At 46.0% G+C, this 27,536-nt stretch overlaps 1 protein-coding gene across 1 annotated transcript; it reads left to right on the forward strand.

Annotated features, from left to right (window-relative positions):
• LOC311104254 (ADP-ribosylation factor-like protein 6-interacting protein 1) lies at positions 1 to 26,695 on the forward strand. The gene is made up of 6 exons (XM_084146018.1): positions 1 to 151; positions 3,046 to 3,179; positions 9,475 to 9,594; positions 16,856 to 16,973; positions 19,510 to 19,594; positions 25,264 to 26,695. Exons 1-6 carry the CDS (start codon positions 116 to 118, stop codon positions 25,380 to 25,382), a joined length of 612 nt encoding a protein of 203 aa, XP_084002144.1. The 5' UTR covers positions 1 to 115; the 3' UTR covers positions 25,383 to 26,695.
• Positions 26,696 to 27,536: the final 841 nt, after the last annotated feature.

A 27,536-nucleotide genomic window follows, 5' to 3' on the forward strand; every position in this document is an offset into this window, starting at 1 on the left:
CGGTTGGTTTGTGAAACCTGCAAGAGCCACAAAGACGAGAGGGAGGCGTCTGCTGCGTCCCTGGGTCGTTTCAAATTTGCCTTTAAAACATCGTAAGATTAAACAACCGCTAGTTATGGCAGAGGGAGACAACAAAAGCGCGAACGTACTCGTAAGTAACGTTATCCCACCTTCGACTTGACAAGCCTTTGTTCCTAAGCTAGTTAACGTCGTAGTGTTGCTTGACTCTTGCTGTCAACGGCCTTAATGCTAACAATTAGCCAGCTATGCTAGCATTAGTTGGACGTAGCTTGCTAGCGAAGAAGGATCAGTGAAAATGAAAACCGTGCCCAACAACACATTCAATCTTTAATCTGCCCGTCTGAGTGAATTAACCAAGTCATGGTTTGTTAGACGGCCTATATCATTTTACATAGGCCGATAACGTTAGCTACGCCAACAACATTAGTTATGTAGTCTAATATTGGCCTTTTAGCTAACATTATTGCTTATTATTTAGTTAACTAGCTGTTAACGCATGAGATCGCTAATTGATGAAAGGCGGTCTTTTAACTAGCATACAGCTAGCTGTGTTTATTTGACTGGCTACCCAACAGAGCAGCTGGCAGTAAGGTTATTTTAAATGTGACAGACGTTCAGCTGGCAATCCGAGCGAGCCTAATGTCTGGCTAATTTGTATCGTGTGGAATTCCCAACATTGCGCTACCTTAACTATTTGATCAGCCACAGAAAGATAACTAAGATATAGTTCAAAAGTTAGACGATTTACTCAGAGAATGTAGCATGATTAGAGTGAATAGTGTAATGAAGACCATGGTCAGAAGTGGTCACTGCTCCGACCGTTGGCAGAACGGTGCTAAATTCCAACGTCAACTGACAAGCTAGCTATTGGCTGCAGGTTCGTGTGTGATAAACGCGGAATAGAAAACCAAATGGATCATATTAATTAACAACGCTAAAACAGAATTGCAATATCTACCCTCCCCGGAAAACGGTTCATGTTTTCATAGTGAATGTCTTAGTCTAACCTTTTAGATTGCCATAGAAACGGCCCCTCTCAACATTTGATTGACCAGGGTTAGAGGAATAGAAAGCCACGGATCTGGGGGATGAATATGACGAGGGTATCAAGTTGATTTTGATTGGTCCAAAGCGCAGACGTTACCGTCTCCCAATGGCGAAAAATGGAAGAGAACTAGCGAAGGTCACTACATACTAACGTTATCATTTAATCAACACTTAAGTACAAGCATATTAGGTAGTAATATTGTAGAGAACAATCTAATTATTAATTGTATGTGATTCATAGTGACATGGGCTAAACTAGGTTTAGACATTAATTTAGTTGCACCCTCTTGAATTTATCTGTATTTCACTACATTCTCGAGCAGTGGTTCCCAAACTGTTGGGGGAGCCCCCCCCCCCCCCCTCCCCCCCTATGTTTTTATTTGTATTTTAAGGAACTCAGTCCTGCTTTCAACTTACTGCTGAAAGTTGTAATAGTAGAACACAAGGTGCAATTTCTAAATTGGGTATTGCATCATCAGTTTCCCACTTGTCATGTCAGTCATTGCATTTCTTAGAGCTATTTATAACTTGTAAGTAATGTCCAGACTATCCCATGTCAACTAACGTTTTTTTAGCTAGGTATTTTTAGCCCATAGATTTTGTAATGTTCGAGTCATTCAAATCACATGAATACACATTAGACATGACAAAATGTATAGAATTGCAAGAAAATTAGCTTTAAAACTGCAAAAACAGTGTGACCATAGAAAGACGTGCTGTGCGTGGGGAAAAAGTTTGAACTGCTGTTCTAGAGCAGTGAGTGAACGCCCTAGAATCTGGTTGAAATTGTTTTCAGTCAAATTGTGCTTTGACAGCTTAACGATACCTCTCAGATGCGGCAGTCGGGCCTCGTCTGTCATTGATTACATTTAACCACTAAACAAATCTACCACAGAGGATCAACTGACAACTAGGATGGACCACGATGATGATCTGTCTCGAAAACAAGTCTGTAACGTTAATAGCTATGCCTTTTCCTGGCTGGCTGTGCGTCATGAGACGGCATGGTGTTTAGTGCCCTTGGAATGAGATGGCTGTATGAAGACAATGTGGGATTATTTCACTTCCCCGACCATTCACAAGGACACCTCTGTTTTCCTCAACCCCGTAGCTCTGCTCAGCTGCCAATTTTTTTTATTTCTTTTTTTGATTAATTTAACCTTTATTTAACCAGGCAGGTCAGTTAAGAACAAATTCTTATTTAAAATGCCGGCCTAACCCGGCCGACGCTGGGCCAGTTGTGCACCACCCTATGGGACTCCCAATCACGGCCAGATTGTGATACAGCCTGGAATCAAACCAGGGTCTAGTGAGGCCTCTAGCACTGAGAGATGCGGTGCCTTAGACTGCTGCGCCACTTGGGAGGGAACTGATAGTGGTAGATGGATGTTTGGAAGTCAGCAGGGCTTAAGGTATTAGCTAGCCTTGAGGAATTAAACAGTGGTATTTCTGTGGTGCAGTCTGAACCCTAGTCCCTATATAGTGCACTACGTTTGACCAGAGCCTATAAGGAATATGGTACCATTTGGTGCTCAGCCTTAGATTAGAGCTCTTTAGATTAATAGGCTAAACTGTCAACTATATGTGAATTGGAGTTCAGAGTTGTCTGGCTGAGAGTTGGCTGGCTTTTCTTCAGAGTCCACCAGTGAATCTGGAGTCCTTTTTCAACCCGTCCTGTTATCAGGCTACGTTTTCACTCACCTTGGGGGACTATTAATCAGACTGGTCAAATTGCTACTTTCTATGTCGGGAGCTGGGGATTTGTGTATCATTTAAACTGACCTTAACCCCATGGCTCTGCAATAGACTAGCGTCCTGTCCAGTGGGTGTACTTGTACATCAAGCTGCCTCACTCTACAAAAAACAGGAGATAAGCTCCTGTCTTATCGGCCGTTCTGGCTCGTACAAGGCTACTCCCTAACCTCTGTCTCTGTGTGTCTCCCTGTGTGTGTGGCTCTGGCGTGCTCCCTGCCCCAGGCCCAGGAGACGGCCCAGCTGGAGGAGCAGCTGCAGGGCTGGGGAGAGGTGATCCTGGCTGGGGACCAGGTGCTGCGCTGGAAGAAACCATGGTTCCCTGGAGCCCTGATGGCAGCCACCACACTGCTCTTCATGTGAGTAGAACTCACACATACACGCAATCAACATGATCACCTTTACCTGTAGCAGCATGGTGGCTCCAGCAGGATGTTGCAGTCAGCATGATCACCTTTACCTGTAGCAGCATGGTGGCTCCAGCAGGATGTTGCAGTCAGCATGATCACCTTTACCTGTAGCAGCATGGTGGCTCCAGCAGGGTGTTGCAGTCAGCATGATCACCTTTACCTGTAGCAGCATGGTGGCTCCAGCAGGGTGTTGCAGTCATTATAATTATTTGCTACATTAACACTGCACACCACACAGAGAAGGGACACACACACACACCACACAGAGAAGGGACACACACACACACACACACACACACACGGGACACACACACACACACACACAGAGAAGGGACACACACACACACACACCACACAGAGAAGGGACACACACACCACACAGAGAAGGGACACACACCACACAGAGAAGGGACACACACACACACCCACCACACAGAGAAGGGACACACACACACACACACACACCACACAGAGAAGGGACATTTTGAAGTGAGTGTAGGCCTACCGTTTATGCATTCGAATGGCCGATGTGCTTCCGGCGGTTACTCTATTGTCATGCTAGACACTCGTATTGTGAAACACTGCCAATTGGAGAAATAAAATCATACAGCCCTGGATAGCTGGGATCCACCTCTTTTCAGTAATTACCATCAAAACTGTTTTCCCAAGATTGCGTTTAGGAATTCTGCCCGGTGACTAGGCTTATTACAACACATTTCTTTCCACACAGCAATCAGCGGTGTGAGGAGTTGCGTGCTCTCGCCACCCGACAGTTGATATTCAGCTGATAAAAGTCGCTCTGGATAAGAGCGTCTGCTAAATGATGTAAATAAATAAACGACATGGCTACTTAACAGCTTCGGGAATTAATATAGACTACAAAATGTAATTATTACAACATTCTTTTTTATTTCTTCCTTTTATTTAACCAACAAGTGATGTCTGTAAATAATGTTCATGTCTTGACAAGCAAGCAGCTCCAGGTCCCCCAGAATTTAAAACGCATTTCCTGCAATTCTACACAGTTTAACATGATTTATTATGCCTCTCTTGGGGGCTATATGGAGGGGGCTAAATGGAGGGGGCTATATGGAGGGGTATTTTGAAAACGCAGTGTAAGTGGAAGGCTCCCCAACCCCCAAATAAATGATGAAAATGAACCTATAGACTGATGAGCATGACTGTCAAATATATTTTCGGCAGCTAACTGATTAGCGGTTAACATCACTACTTTATATGTACCCTCTCCCCATGTCGATAGGGGAAATGAATGTCCGAACAGTATAATTACTTTTAGCACAATGGCCATAACAAAAAAGTTTAACCGATTTTTATAAACCGTGTTGTCACTTGACTTGTGTGTTAAGGTGGAAGTTTTTTTTCTTGGTCAATACACATTACAAAAATAATTTGGCGTATGAAAATGTGGGCAGGGAACAAGCTACAACTGCTACTGACTGGTACTTAAAGAACTTGAATGAATGGATAAACCCAATTTGACTTTATAGCTCTTATTATAAAATGTCATGCATGTACATCACTCTTTAAGACATTATGCCTAGTGTGGCCCCCTGTAGCTCAGTTGGTAGAGCATGGCGCTTGCAACGCCAGAGTTGTGGGTTCGTTTCCCACGGGGGGCCAGTATGAAAATGAATGCACTCACTAACTGTAAGTCGCTCTGGATAAGAGCGTCTGCTAAATGACTAAAATGTAATATAAAGTACCGTCTTTCCTGTTACATCAGCTACTGTACCTGTATTTTGTCAAACCCAAACCTCAATATTTAGTGTGTGTACCATGTAAACATGTCTAACTGCACTCTGCATTCATTGTGTAGGTGTGAAACGCTTAAAGGCTCTTCCCAAAACAACAGTCCAAGCAGTGGGTGGCAACAAAAAATAATCTATAAACCAAAACGGTTCCAGTTCAGGTAGAAAGTGGTTGAGCAGGTGCCGGAGCGGTGACAGGATCTAACGGTGGATAACTGTCCATTTGGTTCAGCTGAAACGGGGTTGTGTCTCCAGTTTTCTTTTCGGGATCCGGACAAATGTTTCCAGGACACCGGAGTTGATGTGGGCAGCAAGATCCCTGTGGTCGCGAAAGCAAACGAACTGCTCCTCATCAATCAAATTCTCTGCAGCATAAGCATTCTTTAATGAGTTGGCATTGGAGCACAGTTGCCACAACTGCACCATCCATCTGCGTTCATCCTGGGGATGGGGTGGGGCTGTGGTCCCGCTGTAGCCTCGGTGGCTAGAGCGGTGGCGGCCGTACGAAGCTCAATTAGCCTCTTCTTCATCGTCGTACTCGGGCTCATAGCCGCGGGATGTAGGGGTGCTGCTGCACCCCCCCCAAAAAAATACTGGTCAGCGGTGCGGGGAGAAAAATACCCCCACCCCAAAACATCTTCCCACGGCCATGCTCGGGCTCAAATAATGACGACCCCATCAGCGCCCTTACAGTGGTTTTCTTAATCTCTCGTGAGTATTTCGTTGTCAGACATGTTTGTAACGCTAAGCTACTGTCTTCACTTCTCCCTGTATAACTCATCTGTAACGCTAGGCCACTGTCTTCTCCCTGTATAACTCATCTGTAACGCTAGGCCACTGTCTTCTCCCTGTATAACTCATCTGTAACGCTAGGCCACTGTCTTCTCCCTGTATAACTCATCTGTAACGCTAGGCCACTGTCTTCTCCCTGTATAACTCATCTGTAACGCTAGGTTACTGTCTTCACTTCTCCCTGTATAACTCATCTGTAACGCTAGGCCACTGTCTTCTCCCTGTATAACTCATCTGTAACGCTAGGCCACTGTCTTCTCCCTGTATAACTCATCTGTAACGCTAGGCTACTGTCTTCTCCCTGTATAACTCATCTGTAACGCTAAGCTACTGTCTTCTCTTCTCCCTGTATAACTCATCTGTAACGCTAGGCTACTATCTTCACTTCTCCCTGTATAACTCATCTGTAACGCTAGGCTACTATCTTCTCCCTGTATAACTCATCTGTAACGCTAGGCCACTGTCTTCACTTCTCCCTGTATAACTCATCTGTAACGCTAGGCTACTGTCTTCTCCCTGTATAACTCATCTGTAACGCTAGGCCACTGTCTTCTCCCTGTATAACTCATCTGTAACGCTAGGCCACTGTCTTCTCCCTGTATAACTCATCTGTAACGCTAGGTTACTGTCTTCTCTTCTCCCTGTATAACTCATCTGTAACGCTAGGCCACTGTCTTCACTTCTCCCTGTATAACTCATCTGTAACGCTAGGCTACTGTCTTCACTTCTCCCTGTATAACTCATCTGTAACGCTAGGCCACTGTCTTCACTTCTCCCTGTATAACTCATCTGTAACGCTAGGCCACTGTCTTCACTTCTCCCTGTATAACTCATCTGTAACGCTAGGCCACTGTCTTCTCCCTGTATAACTCATCTGTAACGCTAGGTTACTGTCTTCACTTCTCCCTGTATAACTCATCTGTAACGCTAGGCCACTGTCTTCACTTCTCCCTGTATAACTCATCTGTAACGCTAGGTTACTGTCTTCACTTCTCCCTGTATAACTCATCTGTAACGCTAGGCCACTGTCTTCACTTCTCCCTGTATAACTCATCTGTAACGCTAGGTTACTGTCTTCACTTCTCCCTGTATAACTCATCTGTAACGCTAGGCCACTGTCTTCACTTCTCCCTGTATAACTCATCTGTAACGCTAGGCCACTGTCTTCACTTCTCCCTGTATAACTCATCTGTAACGCTAGGCCACTGTCTTCTCCCTGTATAACTCATCTGTAACGCTAGGTTACTGTCTTCACTTCTCCCTGTATAACTCATCTGTAACGCTAGGCCACTGTCTTCACTTCTCCCTGTATAACTCATCTGTAACGCTAGGCTACTGTCTTCTCCCTGTATAACTCATCTGTAACGCTAGGTTACTGTCTTCTCTTCTCCCTGTATAACTCATCTGTAACGCTAGGCCACTGTCTTCTCTTCTCCCTGTATAACCCATCTGTAACGCTAGGCCACTGTCTTCTCTTCTCCCTGTATAACTCATCTGTAACGCTAGGCTACTGTCTTCTCTTCTCCCTGTATAACCCATCTGTAACGCTAGGCCACTGTCTTCTCTTCTCCCTGTATAACTCATCTGTAACGCTAGGCCACTGTCTTCACTTCTCCCTGTATAACCCATCTGTAACGCTAGGCCACTGTCTTCACTTCTCCCTGTATAACTCATCTGTAACGCTAGGTTACTGTCTTCTCCCTGTATAACTCATCTGTAACGCTAGGCCACTGTCTTCACTTCTCCCTGTATAACTCATCTGTAACGCTAGGCCACTGTCTTCACTTCTCCCTGTATAACTCATCTGTAACGCTAGGCCACTGTCTTCACTTCTCCCTGTATAACTCATCTGTAACGCTAGGCCACTGTCTTCACTTCTCCCTGTATAACTCATCTGTAACGCTAGGCCACTATCTTCACTTCTCCCTGTATAACTCATCTGTAACGCTAGGCTACTGTCTTCTCTTCTCCCTGTATAACTCATCTGTAACGCTAGGTTACTGTCTTCACTTCTCCCTGTATAACTCATCTGTAACGCTAGGCTACTGTCTTCTCTTCTCCCTGTATAACTCATCTGTAACGCTAGGCCACTGTCTTCACTTCTCCCTGTATAACTCATCTGTAACGCTAGGCCACTGTCTTCACTTCTCCCTGTATAACTCATCTGTAACGCTAGGCCACTATCTTCACTTCTCCCTGTATAACTCATCTGTAACGCTAGGCTACTGTCTTCTCTTCTCCCTGTATAACTCATCTGTAACGCTAGGCCACTGTCTTCACTTCTCCCTGTATAACTCATCTGTAACGCTAGGCCACTGTCTTCACTTCTCCCTGTATAACTCATCTGTAACGCTAGGTTACTGTCTTCTCCCTGTATAACTCATCTGTAACGCTAGGCTACTGTCTTCTCCCTGTATAACTCATCTGTAACGCTAGGCCACTGTCTTCACTTCTCCCTGTATAACTCATCTGTAACGCTAGGCCACTGTCTTCACTTCTCCCTGTATAACTCATCTGTAACGCTAGGTTACTGTCTTCACTTCTCCCTGTATAACTCATCTGTAACGCTAGGCCACTGTCTTCACTTCTCCCTGTATAACTCATCTGTAACGCTAGGCCACTGTCTTCACTTCTCCCTGTATAACCCATCTGTAACGCTAGGCCACTGTCTTCACTTCTCCCTGTATAACTCATCTGTAACGCTAGGCCACTATCTTCACTTCTCCCTGTATAACTCATCTGTAACGCTAGGCTACTGTCTTCTCTTCTCCCTGTATAACTCATCTGTAACGCTAGGTTACTGTCTTCACTTCTCCCTGTATAACTCATCTGTAACGCTAGGCTACTGTCTTCTCTTCTCCCTGTATAACTCATCTGTAACGCTAGGCCACTGTCTTCACTTCTCCCTGTATAACTCATCTGTAACGCTAGGCCACTGTCTTCACTTCTCCCTGTATAACTCATCTGTAACGCTAGGCTACTGTCTTCACTTCTGCCCTGAACAAAACTTGCATCTGTGATTGTGAATAAGGGCCATGCATGCAGTTTTTACGTCAAAGTCCACTCTAAAATGTGCAGTTTTGTCACACAACACAATGCCACAGATTTTGAGGGAGCGTGCAATTGGCATGCTGACTGCAGGAATGTCCACCAGAGCTTTTGCCAGAGAATTGAATGTTCATTTCTCTACCATAAACCGCTTCCAAAGTCGTTTTAGAGAATTTGGCGGTACGTCCAACCGGCCTTACAAATGGCGTCGTGTGGGTGAGCGGTTTGCTGACGTCACCATGGTGAACAGAGTGCCCCGCGGTGGGGTTATGGTATGGGCAGGCTACGGACGACGAACACCATTGCATTTTATCGATGGCCATTTGAATGCACAGAGATCCTGAGGCCCATTGTTGTGCCATTCATAGGGCCTAATGAGTTTATTTCAATTGACTGATTTCCTTTATATGAACTGTAACTCAGTAAAATCTTTGAAATTGTAGCATTTATAATTTTAGTTCGGTATAGTAAATGTAGCTTTTCAGACGTAACCCTTGATAGAAGACCTAATTTCTCTGGTCGCCGCTTGACTTTGTTTTGACCTGCAGTGGAATTGAGACGTCTGACCCTCTCTCCTTTTTTTTTTTTCTTCCCCGTCTTTCTCTACCTCTCCTTCCCTCCCTCCCTCTCTCCAGGATGATCTACTACCTGGACCCGTCGGTGCTGACCGGCCTGTCCTGCTCTATCATGCTGCTGTGTCTGTCTGACTACCTGGTGCCCACCCTCGCCCCCCGCGTCTTCGGATCCAACAAGTGGTGAGGGGAGGGGGGGTATATCTGGGGTACAGGGTGGGTGGGGTATATCAGGATTATAGGGTGGTATATTTGGGATACAGGGTATATCTGAGGTACACGGTGGTGGGTATATCTGGGGTACAGGGTGGGGGGTTATATCTAGGGCAGAGGAGTTTGGTATCATCTGTGGGTGAAACGGTGGGGGTGTCTGCTTAGGGGGGAGGGTGGCAGGACTTTAGGGGTTGTTGGCAGGAGGTAGGGGGTGTTTGTAGAGGTTCTGGGGGGGTGGTGTGTCGTTTGGGGACATAGTGTGATATTAGTGGAACATGACACCGGTGTACATCTAAAGGATCCAGGCGGTGGTGGTGTGATAAATAGCTTTTAATTACAGTTATAAAGCAGTGCTGCTGTGTGTGTGTGTGCACCAGTCTGTAGTTAGTGTTGTATCAGTACTGTCTCTAGCACCAGTCTGTAGTTAGTGGTGTATCAGGACTGTCTCCTGTCTCTAGCACCAGTCTGTAGTTAGTGGTGTATCAGGACTGTCTTTAGCACCAGTCTGTAGTTAGTGGTGTATCAGGACTGTCTCTAGCACCAGTCTGTAGTTAGTGGTGTATCAGGACTGTCTCCTTTCTCTAACACCAGTCTGTAGTTAGTGGTGTATCAGGACTGTCTCTAGCACCAGTCTGTAGTTAGTGGTGTATCAGGACTGTCCCCTGTCTCTAGCACCAGTCTGTAGTTAGTGGTGTATCAGTACTGTCTCTAGCACCAGTCTGTAGTTAGTGGTGTATCAGGACTGTCTCTAGCACCAGTCTGTAGTTAGTGGTGTATCAGGACTGTCTCTAGCACCAGTCTGTAGTTAGTGTTGTATCAGGACTGTCTCTAGCACCAGTCTGTAGTTAGTGTTGTATCAGGACTGTCTCCTGTCTCTAGCACCAGTCTGTAGTTAGTGGTGTATCAGGACTGTCTCTAGCACCAGTCTGTAGTTAGTGGTGTATCAGTACTGTCTCTAGCACCAGTCTGTAGTTAGTGGTGTATCAGTACTGTCTCTAGCACCAGTCTGTAGTTAGTGTTGTATCAGTACTGTCTCTAGCACCAGTCTGTAGTTAGTGGTGTATCAGTACTGTCTCTAGCACCAGTCTGTAGTTAGTGGTGTATCAGGACTGTCTCTAGCACCAGTCTGTAGTTAGTGGTGTATCAGTACTGTCTCTAGCACCAGTCTGTAGTTAGTGGTGTATCAGGACTGTCTCTAGCACCAGTCTGTAGTTAGTGGGGTATCAGTACTGTCTCTAGCACCAGTCTGTAGTTAGTGGTGTATCAGGACTGTCTCTAGCACCAGTCTGTAGTTAGTGGTGTATCAGTACTGTCTATAGCACCAGTCTGTAGTTAGTGGTGTATCAGTACTGTCTCTAGCACCAGTCTGTAGTTAGTGGTGTATCAGGACTGTCTCTAGCACCAGTCTGTAGTTAGTGGTGTGTCAGTACTGTCTCTAACACCAGTCTGTAGTTAGTGGTGTATCAGTACTGTCTCTAGCACCAGTCTGTAGTTAGTGGTGTATCAGTACTGTCCCCTGTCTCTAGCACCAGTCTGTAGTTAGTGGTGTATCAGGACTGTCTCTAGCACCAGTCTGTAGTTAGTGGTGTATCAGTACTGTCTCTAACACCACTCTGTAGTTAGTGGTGTATCAGTACTGTCTCTAGCACCAGTCTGTAGTTGGTGGTGTATCAGTACTGTCTCTAACACCAGTCTGTAGTTAGTGGTGTATCAGGACTGTCCCCTGTCTCTAGCACCAGTCTGTAGTTAGTGGTGTATCAGGACTGTCTCTAGCACCAGTCTGTAGTTAGTGGTGTATCAGGACTGTCCCCTGTCTCTAGCACCAGTCTGTAGTTAGTGGTGTATCAGGACTGTCTCTAGCACCAGTCTGTAGTTGGTGGAGTATCAGGACTGTCTCCAGCACCAGTCTGTAGTTGGTGGTGTATCAGGACTGTCTCTAGCACCAGTCTGTAGTTGGTGGTGTATCAGGACTGTCTCTAGCACCAGTCTGTAGTTAGTGGTGTATCAGGACTGTCCCCTGTCTCTAGCACCAGTCTGTAGTTAGTGTTGTATCAGTACTGTCTCTAACACCAGTCTGTAGTTAGTGGTGTATCAGTACTGTCCCCTGTCTCTAGCACCAGTCTGTAGTTAGTGGTGTATCAGGACTGTCTCTAGCACCAGTCTGTAGTTGGTGGTGTATCAGGACTGTCCCCTGTCTCTAGCACCAGTCTGTAGTTAGTGGTGTATCAGGACTGTCTCTAGCACCAGTCTGTAGTTAGTGGTGTATCAGTACTTTCCCCTGTCTCTAGCACCAGTCTGTAGTTAGTGGTGTATCAGGACTGTCTCTAGCACCAGTCTGTAGTTGGTGGTGTATCAGGACTGTCCCCTGTCTCTAGCACCAGTCTGTAGTTAGTGGTGTATCAGGACTGTCTCTAGCACCAGTCTGTAGTTAGTGGTGTATCAGTACTGTCTCTAGCACCAGTCTGTAGTAAGTGGTGTATCAGTACTGTCCCCTGTCTCTAGCACCAGTCTGTAGTTAGTGGTGTATCAGGACTGTCTCTAGCACCAGTCTGTAGTTAGTGGTGTATCAGGACTGTCTCTAGCACCAGTCTGTAGTTAGTGGTGTATCAGTACTGTCTCTAACACCACTCTGTAGTTGGTGGTGTATCAGTACTGTCTCTAGCACCAGTCTGTAGTTAGTGGTGTATCAGGACCGTCTCCTTTCTCTAACACCAGTCTGTAGTTAGTGGTGTATCAGGACTGTCTCCTGTCTCTAACACCAGTCTGTAGTTAGTGGTGTATCAGGACTGTCTCCTGTCTCTAGCACCAGTCTGTAGTTAGTGGTGTATCAGGACTGTCTCTACCACCAGTCTGTAATTAGTGGTGTATCAGGACTGTCCCCTGTCTCTAGCACCAGTCTGTAGTTAGTGGTGTATCAGGACTGTCTCTAGCACCAGTCTGTAGTTAGTTGTGTATCAGTACTGTCTCTAACACCAGTCTGTAGTTAGTGGTGTATCAGTACTGTCTCTAGCACCAGTCTGTAGTTAGTGGTGTATCAGTACTGTCTCCTGGCTCTAGCACCAGTCTGTAGTTAGTGGTGTATCAGTACTGTCTCTAGCACCAGTCTGTAGTTGGTGGTGTATCAGTACTGTCTCTAACACCAGTCTGTAGTTAGTGGTGTATCAGTACTGTCCCCTGTCTCTAACACCAGTCTGTAGTTAGTGTTGTATCAGGACCGTCTCCTTTCTCTAACACCAGTCTGTAGTTAGTGGTGTATCAAGACTGTCTCTAGCACCAGTCTGTAGTTAGTGGTGTATCAGGACTGTCTCCTGTCTCTAACACCAGTCTGTAGTTAGTGGTGTATCAGGACTGTCTCTAGCACCAGTCTGTAGTTAGTGGTGTATCAGTACTGTCTCCTTTCTCTAACACCAGTCTGTAGTTAGTGGTGTATCAGTACTGTCTCTAACACCAGTCTGTAGTTAGTGGTGTATCAGTACTGTCTCCTGTTCTAACACCAGTCTGTAGTTAGTGGTGTATCAGGACTGTCTCTAGCACCAGTCTGTAGTTAGTGGTGTATCAGTACTGTCTCCTGGCTTTAGCACCAGTCTGTAGTTAGTGGTGTATCAGGACTGTCTCTAGCACCAGTCTGTAGTTAGTGGTGTATCAGGACTGTCCCCTGTCTCTAGCACCAGTCTGTAGTTAGTTGTGTATCAGTACTGTCTCTAACACCAGTCTGTAGTTAGTGGTGTATCAGGACTGTCTCTAGCACCAGTCTGTAGTTAGTGGTGTATCAGTACTGTCTCTAGCACCAGTCTGTAGTTAGTGGTGTATCAGTACTGTCTCTAGCACCAGTCTGTAGTTAGTGGTGTATCAGGACTGTCTCTAGCACCAGTCTGTAGTTAGTGGTGTATCAGGACTGTCTCCTGTCTCTAACACCAGTCTGTAGTTAGTGGTGTATCAGTACTGTCCCCTGTCTCTAGCACCAGTCTGTAGTTAGTGGTGTATCAGTACTGTCTCCTGTCTCTAGCACCAGTCTGTAGTTAGTGGTGTATCAAGACTGTCTCTAACACTAGTCTGTAGTTAGTGGTGTATCAGGACTGTCTCTAGCACCAGTCTGTAGTTTGTGGTGTATCAGTACTGTCTCTAGCACCAGTCTGTAGTTAGTGGTGTATCAGTACTGTCTCTAGCACCAGTCTGTAGTTAGTGGTGTATCAGTACTGTCTCTAGCACCAGTCTGTAGTTAGTGGTGTATCAGTACTGTCCCCTGTCTCTAGCACCAGTCTGTAGTTAGTGGTGTATCAGTACTGTCTCCTGTCTCTAGCACCAGTCTGTAGTTAGTGGTGTATCAAGACTGTCTCTAACACTAGTCTGTAGTTAGTGGTGTATCAGGACTGTCTCTAGCACCAGTCTGTAGTTTGTGGTGTATCAGTACTGTCTCTAGCACCAGTCTGTAGTTAGTGGTGTATCAGTACTGTCTCCTGTCTCTAGCACCAGTCTGTAGTTTGTGGTGTATCAGTACTGTCTCTAGCACCAGTCTGTAGTTAGTGTTGTATCAGTACTGTCTCTAGCACCAGTCTGTAGTTTGTGGTGTATCAGGACTGTCTCCTGTCTCTAGCACCAGTCTGTAGTTAGTGGTGTATCAGTACTGTCTCTAGCACCAGTCTGTAGTTGGTGTCGGATGTCTAGTGACCCAGCCCCATTCCCTGTCCTAGACCCTGACCACCGCTCTAGACCCAGACTTAGACACAGCCGCTGTCCCCAGTCTCAGTCCCAGCCATAGACCCTGACCACCGCTCTAGACCCAGACTTAGACACAGCCGCTGTCCCCAGTCTCAGTCCCAGCCATAGCCTGACTTGGCTGTTTGTTAGCAGTCCCAGCCTAGGGTTGGGCGGTATCCAGATTTACATACCTTCATACAGTTCCTGTACCATACCGGGTACACGGTATTTCCAGCAGTGCACACACGGGGCGCTATTTCTTTCCAAATGATAAAATAATGTATGCTAACAAAGTACTAGCGAATTTCCATCACAGATGCGAGCTAAATGCTAACAAGCAAACATAAACGAAATGCAAGGACTGACAAACCAGCTCATTAATGTGTACAGCTATCTCAAAAAGCTACTCACACTTGATCCAGAAGAGGATTTATTCTCTGCTGTAACCAAGAATAATATATAATAATATGCCATTTAGCAGACGCTTTTATCCAAAGCGACTTAGTCATGTGCGCATACATTTTTACGTATGGGTGGTCCCGGGGATCGAACCCACTACCCTGGCGTTACAAGCGCCATGCTCTACCAATTGAGCTACAGAGGACCACAATAACCTTGATATTGCAAACTAGCCTTCTAATGTTATAGCTAGCAAGTTAGCAAACCAAATGCATAGCTGGAACCCTGAGCTGGAGAAAATGTATTTGGTACATCTTTTAGTTATAAGATATTTATCTAACTATAAGCGACTGGTGTTAGAGTGCTGCTCAACAATGGATTGTCACGTTTGCTCCATGTGCTCATTGTAAACAAACTGGCTCAAATTTTAAAAATCATACCGGCGGTACTTCAAAATACCCCCGGTATACCGCCCAAGTCTACCCCCAGTCTGAAGTTGATGGGGTGTATCAGATGCCGGTAGTGGTTCTGCCCTAGGCCAAGCCCCTGACCTGAGTCCCAGTCTTAGACACTGTCTCCAGCCCTTGTCCTATGCACAGACTGACTGTCTGTCCCTTAGGGAAAAGATATAGGATCGCTCTTATCCAAAGCTACTTACAGGAGTAATTAGGGATAAGTGCCTTGCTTAAGGGCACATCGACAGATTTTCACCTAGTCTGCTCGGGGACTCAAACAGCGACCTTTCGGTTACTGGCCCAACGCTCTTAACCTCTAGGCTACCTGCCGCCCTCTGACCTTTGGAAGGAAAGGAGATCAGTGGGGGAGGATTTAGAGGTATCTCTCTGTAGCCCATTAGAGGATTTAGAGGTATCTCTCTGTAGCCCTTTAGAGGATTTAGAGGCATATCTCTGTAGCCCTTTAGAGGATTTAGAGGTATCTCTCTGTAGCCCATTAGAGGATTTAGAGGTATCTCTCTGTAGCCCATTAGAGGATTTAGAGGTATCTCTCTGTAGCCCTTTAGAGGATTTAGAGGCATATCTCTGTAGCCCTTTAGAGGATTTAGAGGTATCTCTCTGTAGCCCATTAGAGGATTTAGAGGTATCTCTCTGTAGCCCTTTAGAGGATTTAGAGGCATATCTCTGTAGACCTTTAGAGGATTTAGAGGTATCTCTCTGTAGCCCATTAGAGGATTTAGAGGTATCTCTCTGTAGCCCTTTAGAGGAATCTCTCTGTAGCCCTTTAGAGGATTTAGAGGTATCTCTCTGTAGCCCATTAGAGGATTTAGAGGTATCTCTCTGTAGCCCTTTAGAGGATTTAGAGGTATCTCTCTGTAGCCCATTAGAGGATTTAGAGGCATCTCTCTGTAGCCCTTTAGAGGATTTAGAGGCATCTCTCTGTAGCCCTTTAGAGGATTTAGAGGCATATCTCTGTAGCCCATTAGAGGATTTAGAGGTATCTCTCTGTAGCCCTTTAGAGGATTTAGAGGCATATCTCTGTAGCCCATTAGAGGATTTAGAGGTATCTCTCTGTAGCCCTTTAGAGGATTTAGAGGCATATCTCTGTAGCCCTTTAGAGGATTTAGAGGCATATCTCTGTAGCCCTTTAGAGGATTTAGAGGCATATCTCTGTAGCCCATTAGAGCTGTGAAGGGAGATGGCTTTAGAGCAGGGTTTGCAGACACATCCATGCACACGCATACACTCACTCAGAGGACCTGCATACATACAAGCCCTACACACACACACACACACACACACACACACACACACTGGGTCTATGTTAGTGTCTGTCAGTGTGAGTCCTGCTGGTTCATAAGGCCATGTTCTGACCTGAGCCTGAAATAGGTAGTTGTGGCTCAGCAGAAATGAAGGGCACTTCCCCAACTGCCTTGTCAATGGGACCATATGATATCTGATAGGCTCAACTCATTCTACTGAACCGGTTCTGATCAAGTGTTCCTGTTCAGATGGATGGAGGGATAGCTGTTGACTGAATAAAAGGACTGGTCTTGGATATAATAATACTATCTCTTTCTTTCCTCCCCCTTCCTCCTCCCTCACTCTCCTCCTCTCCTCTCCCCCTCCTCCCTCCCTCTCCTCTCCTCCTCTCCTCTCCCCCTCCTCCCTCCCTCCAGGTCTTCAGAGCAGCAGCAGCGTTTCCATGAGATCTGTGGTAACCTGGTGAAGACTCAGCGTCGTGTCCTGGGCTGGTGGAAAAGACTCTTCGCCCTCAAGGAGGAGAAACCCAAGATGGTAAACACACAGTCCCACTTTAGCTCTGCTGTGTGTTTTAGAACAGGGTCTCCATCTTTCCATCTGCCGTCTGTTTTAGAACAGGGTCTCTCTGTATCTGTGTGTTTTAGAACAGGGTCTCTCTGTATCTGTCTTGTTTTAGAACAGGGTCTCTCTGTATCTGTCTTGTTTTAGAACAGGGTATCTCTGTATCTGTCTTGTTTTAGAACAGGGTCTCTCTGTATCTGTCTTGTTTTAGAACAGGGTCTCTCTGTATCTGTCTTGTTTTAGAACAGGGTCTCTCTGTATCTGTCTTGTTTTAGAACAGGGTCTCTCTGTATCTGTCTTGTTTTAGAACAGGGTCTCTCTGTATCTGTCTTGTTTTAGAACAGGGTCTCTCTGTATCTGTCTTGTTTTAGAACAGGGTCTCTCTGTATCTGTCTTGTTTTAGAACAGGGTCTCTCTGTATCTGTCTTGTTTTAGAACAGGGTCTCTCTGTATCTGTCTTGTTTTAGAACAGGGTCTCTCTGTATCTGTCTTGTTTTAGAACAGGGTCTCTCTGTATCTGTCTTGTTTTAGAACAGGGTCTCTCTGTATCTGTCTTGTTTTAGAACAGGGTCTCTCTGTATCTGTCTTGTTTTAGAACAGGGTCTCTCTGTATCTGTCTTGTTTTAGAACAGGGTCTCTCTCTGTATCTCTCGCATGTTAGCTGATTCAGCCTGCTGCTCCATTTAGCTTGCTGTAAATTAGGCTGCTGTGAAGCACAGGTTAAATCAAATCAAATCAAATTTTATTGGTCACATGCGCCGAATACAACAGGTGCAGACATTACAGTGAAATGCTTACTTACAGCCCTTAACCAACAGTGCATTTATTTTTAACAAAAAAAGTAAAAATAAAACGACAACAAAAAAAGTGTTGAGAAAAAAAGAGCAGAAGTAAAATAACAGTAGGGAGGCTATATATACAGGGGGGGTACCGGTGCAGAGTCAATGTGCGGGGCACCGGCTAGTTGAGGTAGTTGAAGTAATATGTACATGTGGGTAGAGTTAAAGTGACTATGCATAAATTATTAACAGAGTAGCAGCAGCGTAAAAAGGATGGGGTGGGGGGGGCAGTGCAAATAGTCCGGGTAGCCATGATTAGCTGTTCAGGAGTCTTATGGCTTGGGGGTAGAAGCTGTTGAGAAGTCTTTTGGACCTAGACTTGGCACTCCGGTACCGCTTGCCGTGCGGTAGCAGAGAGAACAGTCTATGACTAGGGTGGCTGGAGTCTTTGACAATTTTGAGGGCCTTCCTCTGACACCGCCTGGTATAGAGGTCCTGGATGGCAGGAAGCTTGGCCCCAGTGATGTACTGGGCCGTACGCACTACCCTCTGTAGTGCCTTGCGGTCGGAGGCCAAGCAGTTGCCATACCAGGCGGTGATGCAACCAGTCAGGATGCTCTCGATGGTGCAGCTGTATAATTTTTTGAGGATCTGAGGACCCATGCCAAATCTTTTCAGTCTCCTGAGGGGGAATAGGCTTTGTCGTGCCCTCTTCACGACTGTCTTGGTGTGTTTGGACCATGATAGTTCGTTGGTGATGTGGACACCAAGGAACTTGAAGCTCTCAACCTGTTCCACTACAGCCCCGTCGATGAGAATGGGGGCGTGCTCAGTCCTCTTTTTTTTCCTGTAGTCCACAATCATCTCCTTTGTCTTGGTCACGTTGAGGGAGAGGTTGTTGTCCTGGCACCACACGGCCAGGTCTCTGACCTCCTCCCTATAGGCTGTCTCTTCGTTGTCGGTGATCAGGCCTACCACTGTTGTGTCGTCGGCAAACTTAATGATGGTGTTGGAGTCGTGCCTGGCCATGCAGTCATGGGTGAACAGAGAGTACAGGAGGGGACTGAGCACGCACCCCTGAGGGGCCCCCGTGTTGAGGATCAGTGTGGCAGATGTGTTGTTACCTACCCTTACCACCTGGGGGCGGCCCGTCAGGAAGTCCAGGATCCAGTTGCAGAGGGAGGTGTTTAGTCCCAGGATCCTTAGCTTAGTGATGAGCTTAGAGGGCACTATGGTGTTGAACGCTGAGCTGTAGTCAATGAATAGCATTCTCACGTAGGTGTTCCTCTTGTCCAGGTGGGAAAGGGCAGTGTGGAGTGCAATAGAGATTGCATCATCTGTGGATCTGTTGGGGCGGTATGCAAATTGGAGTGGGTCTAGGGTTTCTGGGATAATGCTGTTGATGTGAGCCATGACCAGCCTTTCAAAGCACTTCATGGCTACAGACGTCAGTGTAGCACAGCTCAGATGGATGTTTCTTCTGTTCTCATGTAATCTTCCTCTTCACCTCCTGCCTGTGTCCCAACGGGGGGAAAACAAAGGGGGCGGGGCATTATGACGTGGTTAGTTAAAATGTTAACTACCTATCCAGGCGTTCTGAGATCTGGCATGTGTCTGCAACGTAGTCGGGCAGGAAGTCAACCAATGGGTTGGTCTCTCCCGTCAACGCCAAGCTGCATCTGTTTCTGGTTTAACCTGTAGTGATGTCACTTCTGGTTGTCTTCCCACAGTACTTTGCGTCGGTGATCAGCAGTCTGGTGACGGTGGCCTGGATGGGACAGCAGGTCCACAACCTTTTCCTCACCTACCTGATTGGTACGTACCAACACCTGCCTGTCCCCTCCCAACCTGTACCCTACCTCCCAACCTGTACCACCCTACCTCCCTGCCTGTCCCCTCCCTACCTGTACCCTACCTCCCTACCTGTTCCCTACCTCCCTACCTGTACCACCCTACCTCCCTGCCTGTCCCCTCCCAATCTGTACCCTACCTCCCTACCTGTACCACCTCCCAACCTGTACCACCCTACCTCCCTACCTGTACCACCTCCCTACTTGTACCACCTCCCTACCTGTACCTCCCTACCTGTACCCTCCCACCTCCCTACCTGTACCACCCTACCTCCCTACCTGTACCACCCCACCTCCCTACCTGTACCACCTCCCTACCTGTACCTCCCTACCTGTACCACCCCACCTCCCTACCTGTACCCTACCTCCCTACCTGTACCTCCCTACCTGTACCACCCCACCTCCCTACCTGTACCACCCTACCTCCCTACCTGTACCACCCCACCTCCCTACCTGTACCCTACCTCCCTACCTGTACCCTCCCACCTCCCTACCTGTACCACCCTACCTCCCTACCTGTACCACCCCACCTCCCTACCTGTACCACCCTACCTCCCTACCTGTACCCTACCTCCCTACCTGTACCTCCCTACCTGTACCACCCCACCTCCCTACCTGTACCCTACCTCCCTACCTGTACCTCCCTACCTGTACCACCCCACCTCCCTACCTGTACCACCCTACCTCCCTACCTGTACCACCCCACCTCCCTACCTGTACCCTCCCACCTCCCTACCTGTACCACCCCACCTCCCTACCTGTACCCTCCCACCTCCCTACCTGTACCACCCCACCTCCCTACCTGTACCACCCCACCTCCCTACCTGTACCCTACCTCCCTACCTGTACCTCCCTACCTGTACCACCCCACCTCCCTACCTGTACCACCCTACCTCCCTACCTGTACCACCCCACCTCCCTACCTGTACCCTCCCACCTCCCTACCTGTACCACCCCACCTCCCTACCTGTACCCTCCCACCTCCCTACCTGTACCCTCCCACCTCCCTACCTGTACCACCCCACCTCCCTACCTGTACCACCCTACCTCCCTACCTGTACCACCCCACCTCCCTACCTGTACCCTACCTCCCTACCTGTACCCTACCTCCCTACCTGTACCCTACCTCCCTACCTGTACCACCCTACCTCCCTACCTGTACCCTACCTCCCTACCTGTACCCTCCCACCTCCCTACCTGTACCACCCCACCTCCCTACCTGTACCCTACCTCCCTACCTGTACCACCCCACCTCCCAACCTGTACCCTACCGTCCTACCTGTACCCTACCATCCTACCTGTACCCTACTTACAGTGCCTTCAGAAAGTATTCACACACCTTGACTGGATTAAATTGAGATTTTGTGTCACTGATCTACACACAGTACCCCATAATGTCAAAGTGGAATTATGTCGTTTTTTTTTGTTGGCACATTTATTAAAATTAAAAGCGGAAATGTCTTTAGTCAATAGGTATTCAACCCCTTTGTTATGGCAAGCCTAAAGTTTAGGAGTAAAAATGTGCTTCACAAGTTGCATGGACTCACTCGGTGTGCAATAATAGTGTTTAATGGGATTTTTGAATGACTACCTCATCTATTACATACAATTATCTGCAAGGTCCCTCAGTCGAGCAGTGAATTTCAAACACAGATTCAAACACAAAGACAAGGGAGGTTTTCCAATGCCTCATAAAGAAGGGCACCTATTGGTAGATGGGTTTTAAAAAAAGCTGACATTGAATGTCCCTTTTTGAGCATGATGAAGTTATTAATTACACTTTGGATGGTGTATCAATACACCCAGTCACTACAAAGATACAGGCATCCTTCCTAACTCAGTTGCAGGAGAGGAATGAAACCGCTCAGGGATTTCACCATGAGACCAATGGTGACTTTAAAACAGTTAGTTTAATGGCTGTGATAGGAGTAAACTGAGGATGGATCAACAACATTGTAGTTACTCCACAATACTAACCTAAGTGAAAAGAAGGTAGCCTGTACAGAGTAAAAAATATTCCAAAACATGCATCCTGTTCGCAACAAGCCACTAAAGTAATACTGCAAAGAATGTGGCAAAGCAATTCACTTTTTTTCCTGAATACAAACTGTTATGTTTGGGGCAAATCCAACACAACACATTACTGAGTACCATTCTCCATATTTTCAAGCATAGTGGTGGCTGCATCATGTTATGGGTATGCTTGTAATCGTTAAGGACTGGGGAGTTTTTCTGGATTAAAAAATAAACTGAATGGAGCTAAGCACAGGCTAAATCCTAGAGGGAAAACCTGGTTCAGTCTGCTTTCCACCAGACACTGAGATTAATTAACCTTTCAGCAGGACAATAACCTAAAACACAAGGCCAAATCTACACTGGAGTTTCTTACTAAGAATACGGTGAATGTTCCTGAGTGGCAGTTAGTTTTGACTTAAATCTGCTTGAAAATCTATAGCAAGACTTGAAATGGTTGTCTAGCAATGATAAACAACCAATTTGACAGAGCTTGAAGAATTTTGAAAATAATAATGGGTCCAGGTTTACAAAGCTCTTAGACTTGCCCAGAAAGACTCACAGCTGTCATCTCTGCCAAAGGTGATTCTAACGTCTATTGACTCAGGGGTGTGAATACTTATGTAAATGAGATTTCTGTATTTCATTTTTATACATTTGTAAACATGACTAAAAACATGTTTTCATTTTCTCATTATGGGGTATTGTGTGTAGACACAACAAAATGTGGAATAAGTCAAGGGGTATGAATACTTTCTGAAGACACTACCTACCTGTACTCGGCCAACCTGTACTAAACCCACCTGGGCTAATGGCTAACTCGGCCAACCTGTACTAAACCCACCTGGGCTAATGGCTAACTCGGCCAAAGGGTTCCAGTACTGTAGCTTACTCATTGCTGCATTATTTCACAAAGTCCTGATGTTCTTCTGGTATTCTGGTCCAATCAGGTTAATACAAGCAGTAGCTGCTCTCTCTTCTGGTTTCTCCTGCTGGTATAGTACAGATTATGACAGTTAAACCACCTGACCCCACTAGAGAAGTGACTACATAGGAAGGATGTACAAAGGTTGGCAATAAGGGAAGTGGAGTGTATCTCCTTGGCCGTGTCCCAAACGGCATCCTGTTCTCTATAGGTCCTGGTCTAAAGTAGTGCACTACATAGGGAATAGGGCACCATTTTGGATACACAGCCTGTCAGTTTATGGATGTTTCCCAACATGAGTCAAATCTGACGCAAATGTTACTTGGTTTATACATTTGTTTGTTAAATGTCTTTGCATACCAGGCCAGCACAACAAGTATTGATTGGCACCCTATTCACTATATAGTGTTCTACTTTTTGACCAGGGCCTATAGGGATAGTGCACTATATAGGGAATAGGGTGCGATTTCAAACTGAGACCCAGCATTAGCTATATATATTCCAAACATCATCGGAGACTTTGGCTAATTATTGGTCTGACTGAGTAGCTATAACAGACAAGCACAAGGGCCCCATACTGCTTAGAGAAAGGGTTATATATCATAATGAGTCCCAAATGGAACCCTATTAGGGGAACCCCATAGGGCTCTGGTCAAAAGTAGTGCACTACATAGGGAATAGTGTGCCGTTTGTGAGGCAAACCTAGTCTTTTTTTTTTTTACCCAGTTTGCCAGACAGAGAAACTCCTCCAGAATCCTGACTTGTTTAAATGTGGTGAGACATTGTTCCGGTAAACGTGGAGTAGATGGATTGTTTTATAGATGTGCATTCAGAAAGTATTCAGACCCCTCGACTTTTTCCACACTGTTACGTTACAGCCTTATTCTAAAATTGATTACATTATTTGTTTTCCTCGTCAATCTCTATACACAATACCCCATAATGACAAAGTGAAACGTTTTTAATACATTTTTGCTAATTTATTTAAAAAACATACCTTATTTACATGAGTATTCCGACCCTTTATGAGCTCAGGTTCATCCTGTTTCCATTGATCTTCCTTGATGTTTCTACAACTTGATTGGAGGCCACCTGTGGTAAATTCAATTGATTGGAAATGATTTAGAAAGGCACACACCTGTCTATAAGGTCCCACAGTTGACAGTGCATGTCGGAGCAAAAACCAAGCCATGAGGTTGAAGGAATTGTCCGTAGTGCTCTGAGACAGGATTGTGTCGAGGCACAGATCTGGGGAAGGATACCAAAACATTTCTGCAGCATTGAAGGTCCCCAAGAATACAGTGGCCTCCATCATTCTTAAATGGAAGAAGTTTGGAATCACCAGGACTCTTCCTAGAGCTGGCCGCCTGGCCAAACTGAGCAATCGGGGGAGAAGGGCCTTGGTCAGGGAGGTGACCAAGAACCCGATGGTCACTCTGACAGAGCTCAAGAGTTCCTCTGTGGAGATGGGGGAACCTTCCAGAAGGACAACGATCTCTGCAGCACTCCACCAATCAGGCCTTTATGGTAGTGGCCAGACAGAAGCCATTCCTCAGTAAAAGGCACATGACAGCCCGTTTGGGGTTTGCCAAAAGGCACCTAAAGGACTCTCCGACCATGAAACAAGATTCTCTGGTCTGATGAAACCAAGATTGAACTCTTTGGCCTGAATGCTAAGCGTCACATCTGGAGGAAACCTGGCACCATCCCTACGGTGAAGCATGGTGGTGGCATTATCATGCTGTGGGGATGTTTTTCAGCGGCAGGGACTGGGAGACTAGTCAGAATCGAGGGAAGGATGAACAGCGCAAAGTACAGAGAGATCCTTGATGAAAACCTGCTTCAGAGCGCTCAGGACCTCAGACTGGGGTGAAGGTTCACCTTCCAACAGGACAATGACCCTAAGCACACAGCCAAGACAACGCAGGAGTGGCTTCAGGACAAGTCTCTGAATGTCCTTGAGTGGCCCAGCCAGAGCCCGGACTTGAACCCGATCTAACATCTCTGGAGAGACCTGAAATTAGCTGTGCAGCGACGCTCCCCATCCAACCTGATAGAGCTTGAGAGGATCTGCAGAGAAGAATGGGAGAAATTCCCCAAATACAGGTGTGCCAAGCTTGTAGCGTCATACCCAAGAAGACTCAAGGCTGTAATTGCTGCCAAAGGTGCTTCAACAAAGTACTGAGTAAAGGGTCTGAATACTTATGTAAATGATATTTCCTTTTTTTATACATTTGCAAACATTTCTAAAAACCTGTTTTAGCTTTGTCATTATGGGGTATTGTGTGTAGATTGAGGGGGGGGGGGGGGGACAATTTTAAACCATTTTAGAATAAGGCTGTAATGTAACATACGTGAAGGGGTCTGAATACTTTCCGAATGCACTGTATAGTTTAATAGACCCGTTAGGAACCGAACGGCTCAGTGGTGGAGGGACTAACCTGAGCTTGTCCAATAAGAGAGGCTGGTTTTGCTATGGTTTGATACATTATGCACTAATGAAAACAGCCCTTCTTTAAGCAGTATCCTGTGTTGTTTGGTCCTCCTTGCTCAGGGAATATGACAGTTGGTCAATCAGACTGACCGTTAAACCGGTCTGATTGGTCAGCTGCTCCCACCAAAATAGATATTATTGGTACACTCATGGCTACACTACATGAGGACATGTAGTGACTCTTTGTTTCCTGTGTCCCCAGTGAGTTTCCTGCTCCTGCTTCCTGGTCTGAACCAGCATGGCGTCATCAGCAAGTACGCTGGCATGGCCAAGAGAGAGATCAACAAACTGCTGAAACAGAAGGAGAAGAAGAATGAATAGAAAGAAAGGGAAGAAGAGGGGATCTGTGAGACGAGACGAACGAGAGAAAAGAGGAAGAAGAAACCAGTAGATGGAACGTAAAAGAAAATAAGCTTCAACTAAGTACTTGTGTACTTCCTCAGTCTGCTCAGACCAACTCTACACACGCTCTCTCTCCCCCCTTGACCTCTGACCCCTGTCACCTAACCAACCAATCACCTGGCGGGATTTGTTTTTCAACAGGAAGTGTTTTCCCACCTATCCTCCCATGCATGCAGTCAGTCGCCACGTCGGTCAGGGCTTTAGTTCACCAGTAGACCACACTGAAACGTTACAACGCGCACACACACACACACGTGTGTCTGTCTGTAGAGCCTGTATGAACGTGTTTAAGATGCCAGTCACTGTCAGTAATACTCTAGTGAAAGACTACTGAACAGAAACCTCTAGCAATATTGCGTATGATTATTATCAAACACCCCACACATGTAATACCATCACAAAACCAATATATAATACAAGTCAGTCTCCCAGTGAGGATGGTTGGTGTAATGGACATACTGATGAGGGGTAGGTAGTGTCAGTATTGTTTCAGAAGGCTGCTGTTGCCGCTGCTCCTTGACCTTTTTAGATCCCTGCTTCTGTCTCATTTTTAAGATTGCACTGAAACTGTAGAAGAAACTGGAGTTTAGAGAAGCAGACCCAGGGTTGATGTCCCAAATGGCACCCTATTCCCTACACAGTGCACTACTTTAGACGCTCTCGTCAAAAGTAGTGTACTATCTAGGGAATAGGGTAGCGTGCCATTTGGGACTCGAGGGCCTAGTCTCTGGTGATGTTTGGAATATATATATAATATGCTGGTCTGCGTCTGAAATGGCACCCTATTCCCTCTGTAGTGCACTACGTAGGGATTAGGGTGCCATTGGAAGACTCAACCCTGGTGTGAGCTGAGACTGGTTTCAGACCCGTACTTAGAGACAGGTCTAGGATCAGCGAAACCTGCCCCCTACCCCATGACCTTACTGATTTAGGGGGAGGAACACCAATCTGGCCTTGGATCAGTGTCTAGTCCAGGTGGACTTGATCCTACTATAGAACCACTGCTGTAACGCTGCTAGCTGGTCCTGCTAGAGCCCTTTATCTGTCCCTCCGGCCCTCTGTCTCTCTGGTCGGGGGGGGGGTGATTGTAAATAAGCCAATCCTCTCTTTCTCTCTCTCTGGTCTGTCTGTTTTTGTCCTTTACCTATCTCACTGTTCCTCGCCTCCATTTCATCAGTTTTTTTTTTTTTGACTTCTCTACGAAGAATGAATAAAGTCAGATTTTAAATTGACATTGATGGCGGCTAGCTCGTTGATCCTGCTTTGTAGTATTACCCCTCAGGTGTTGAATGTTCTTGAAGTGAGGGAGGGATGTTCATACCGTACATAGCACTCTTGTTTCCCCCAGGGCCAAACCTCCATTTTAAATGTCCTGTCAGACAGATGTGGTTAGATAATAGATGTACTGTTCTACTCCTGGCAGTTGAAGAAGCGCACACTTTTTTCACTCCCCACACACACACTGTTTTTCTCTCTTGCTACACACACTTTTTTTTTTTTCTCACCACACTTTTTTTTTTCTCACGCTACACACACCCTTTCACTCTCATATGCACTCATTCTTTCTCACACAGAGTTCCCAGTAATTAGTTAGTTTATTAACCTCTTAAGGATCTAACCCTTTTTTCAATTTTCGCCTGAAATGACATACCCAAATCTAACTGCCAGTAGCTCAGGACCTGAAATGACATACCCAAATCTAACTGCCAGTAGCTCAGGACCTGAAATGACATACCCAAATCTAACTGCCAGTAGCTCAGGACCTGAAGCAAGGATATGCATATTCTTGGTATTATTTGAAAGGAAACACTTTGAAGTTTGTGGAAATGTGAAATTAATGTAGGAGAATATAACACATTAGATCTGGTAAAAGATAACAAAAAAAGAAATAAAACATGTTATGTTTGTATTATGTCTTTGAAATGCAAGAGAGAGGCCACAATATTATATTGCAGTTTAGGCGCAATTTACATTATGGCCACTAGATGACAGCAGTGTGTTCAAGGTTTCAGATTGCAATACTGGACTATTTTGTATCAAGTCTGCCCAAATGTGCCGAATTGATACATTTTC

This window comes from Coregonus lavaretus, assembly GCF_964263955.1.
Source record: "Coregonus lavaretus genome assembly, chromosome: 28".
Classification (NCBI taxonomy): domain Eukaryota; kingdom Metazoa; phylum Chordata; class Actinopteri; order Salmoniformes; family Salmonidae; genus Coregonus; species Coregonus lavaretus.

Coding starts and splice junctions, on each gene's coding strand:
- LOC311104254 (XM_084146018.1), top strand. CDS start 116: ATGGCAGAGGGAGACAACAAAAGCGCGAACGTACTC. Junction 9,595..16,855: donor GTCTTCGGATCCAACAAGTG/GTGAGGGGAGGG, acceptor CCCTCCCTCCAG/GTCTTCAGAGCAGCAGCAGC. Junction 16,974..19,509: donor AGGAGGAGAAACCCAAGATG/GTAAACACACAG, acceptor GTCTTCCCACAG/TACTTTGCGTCGGTGATCAG.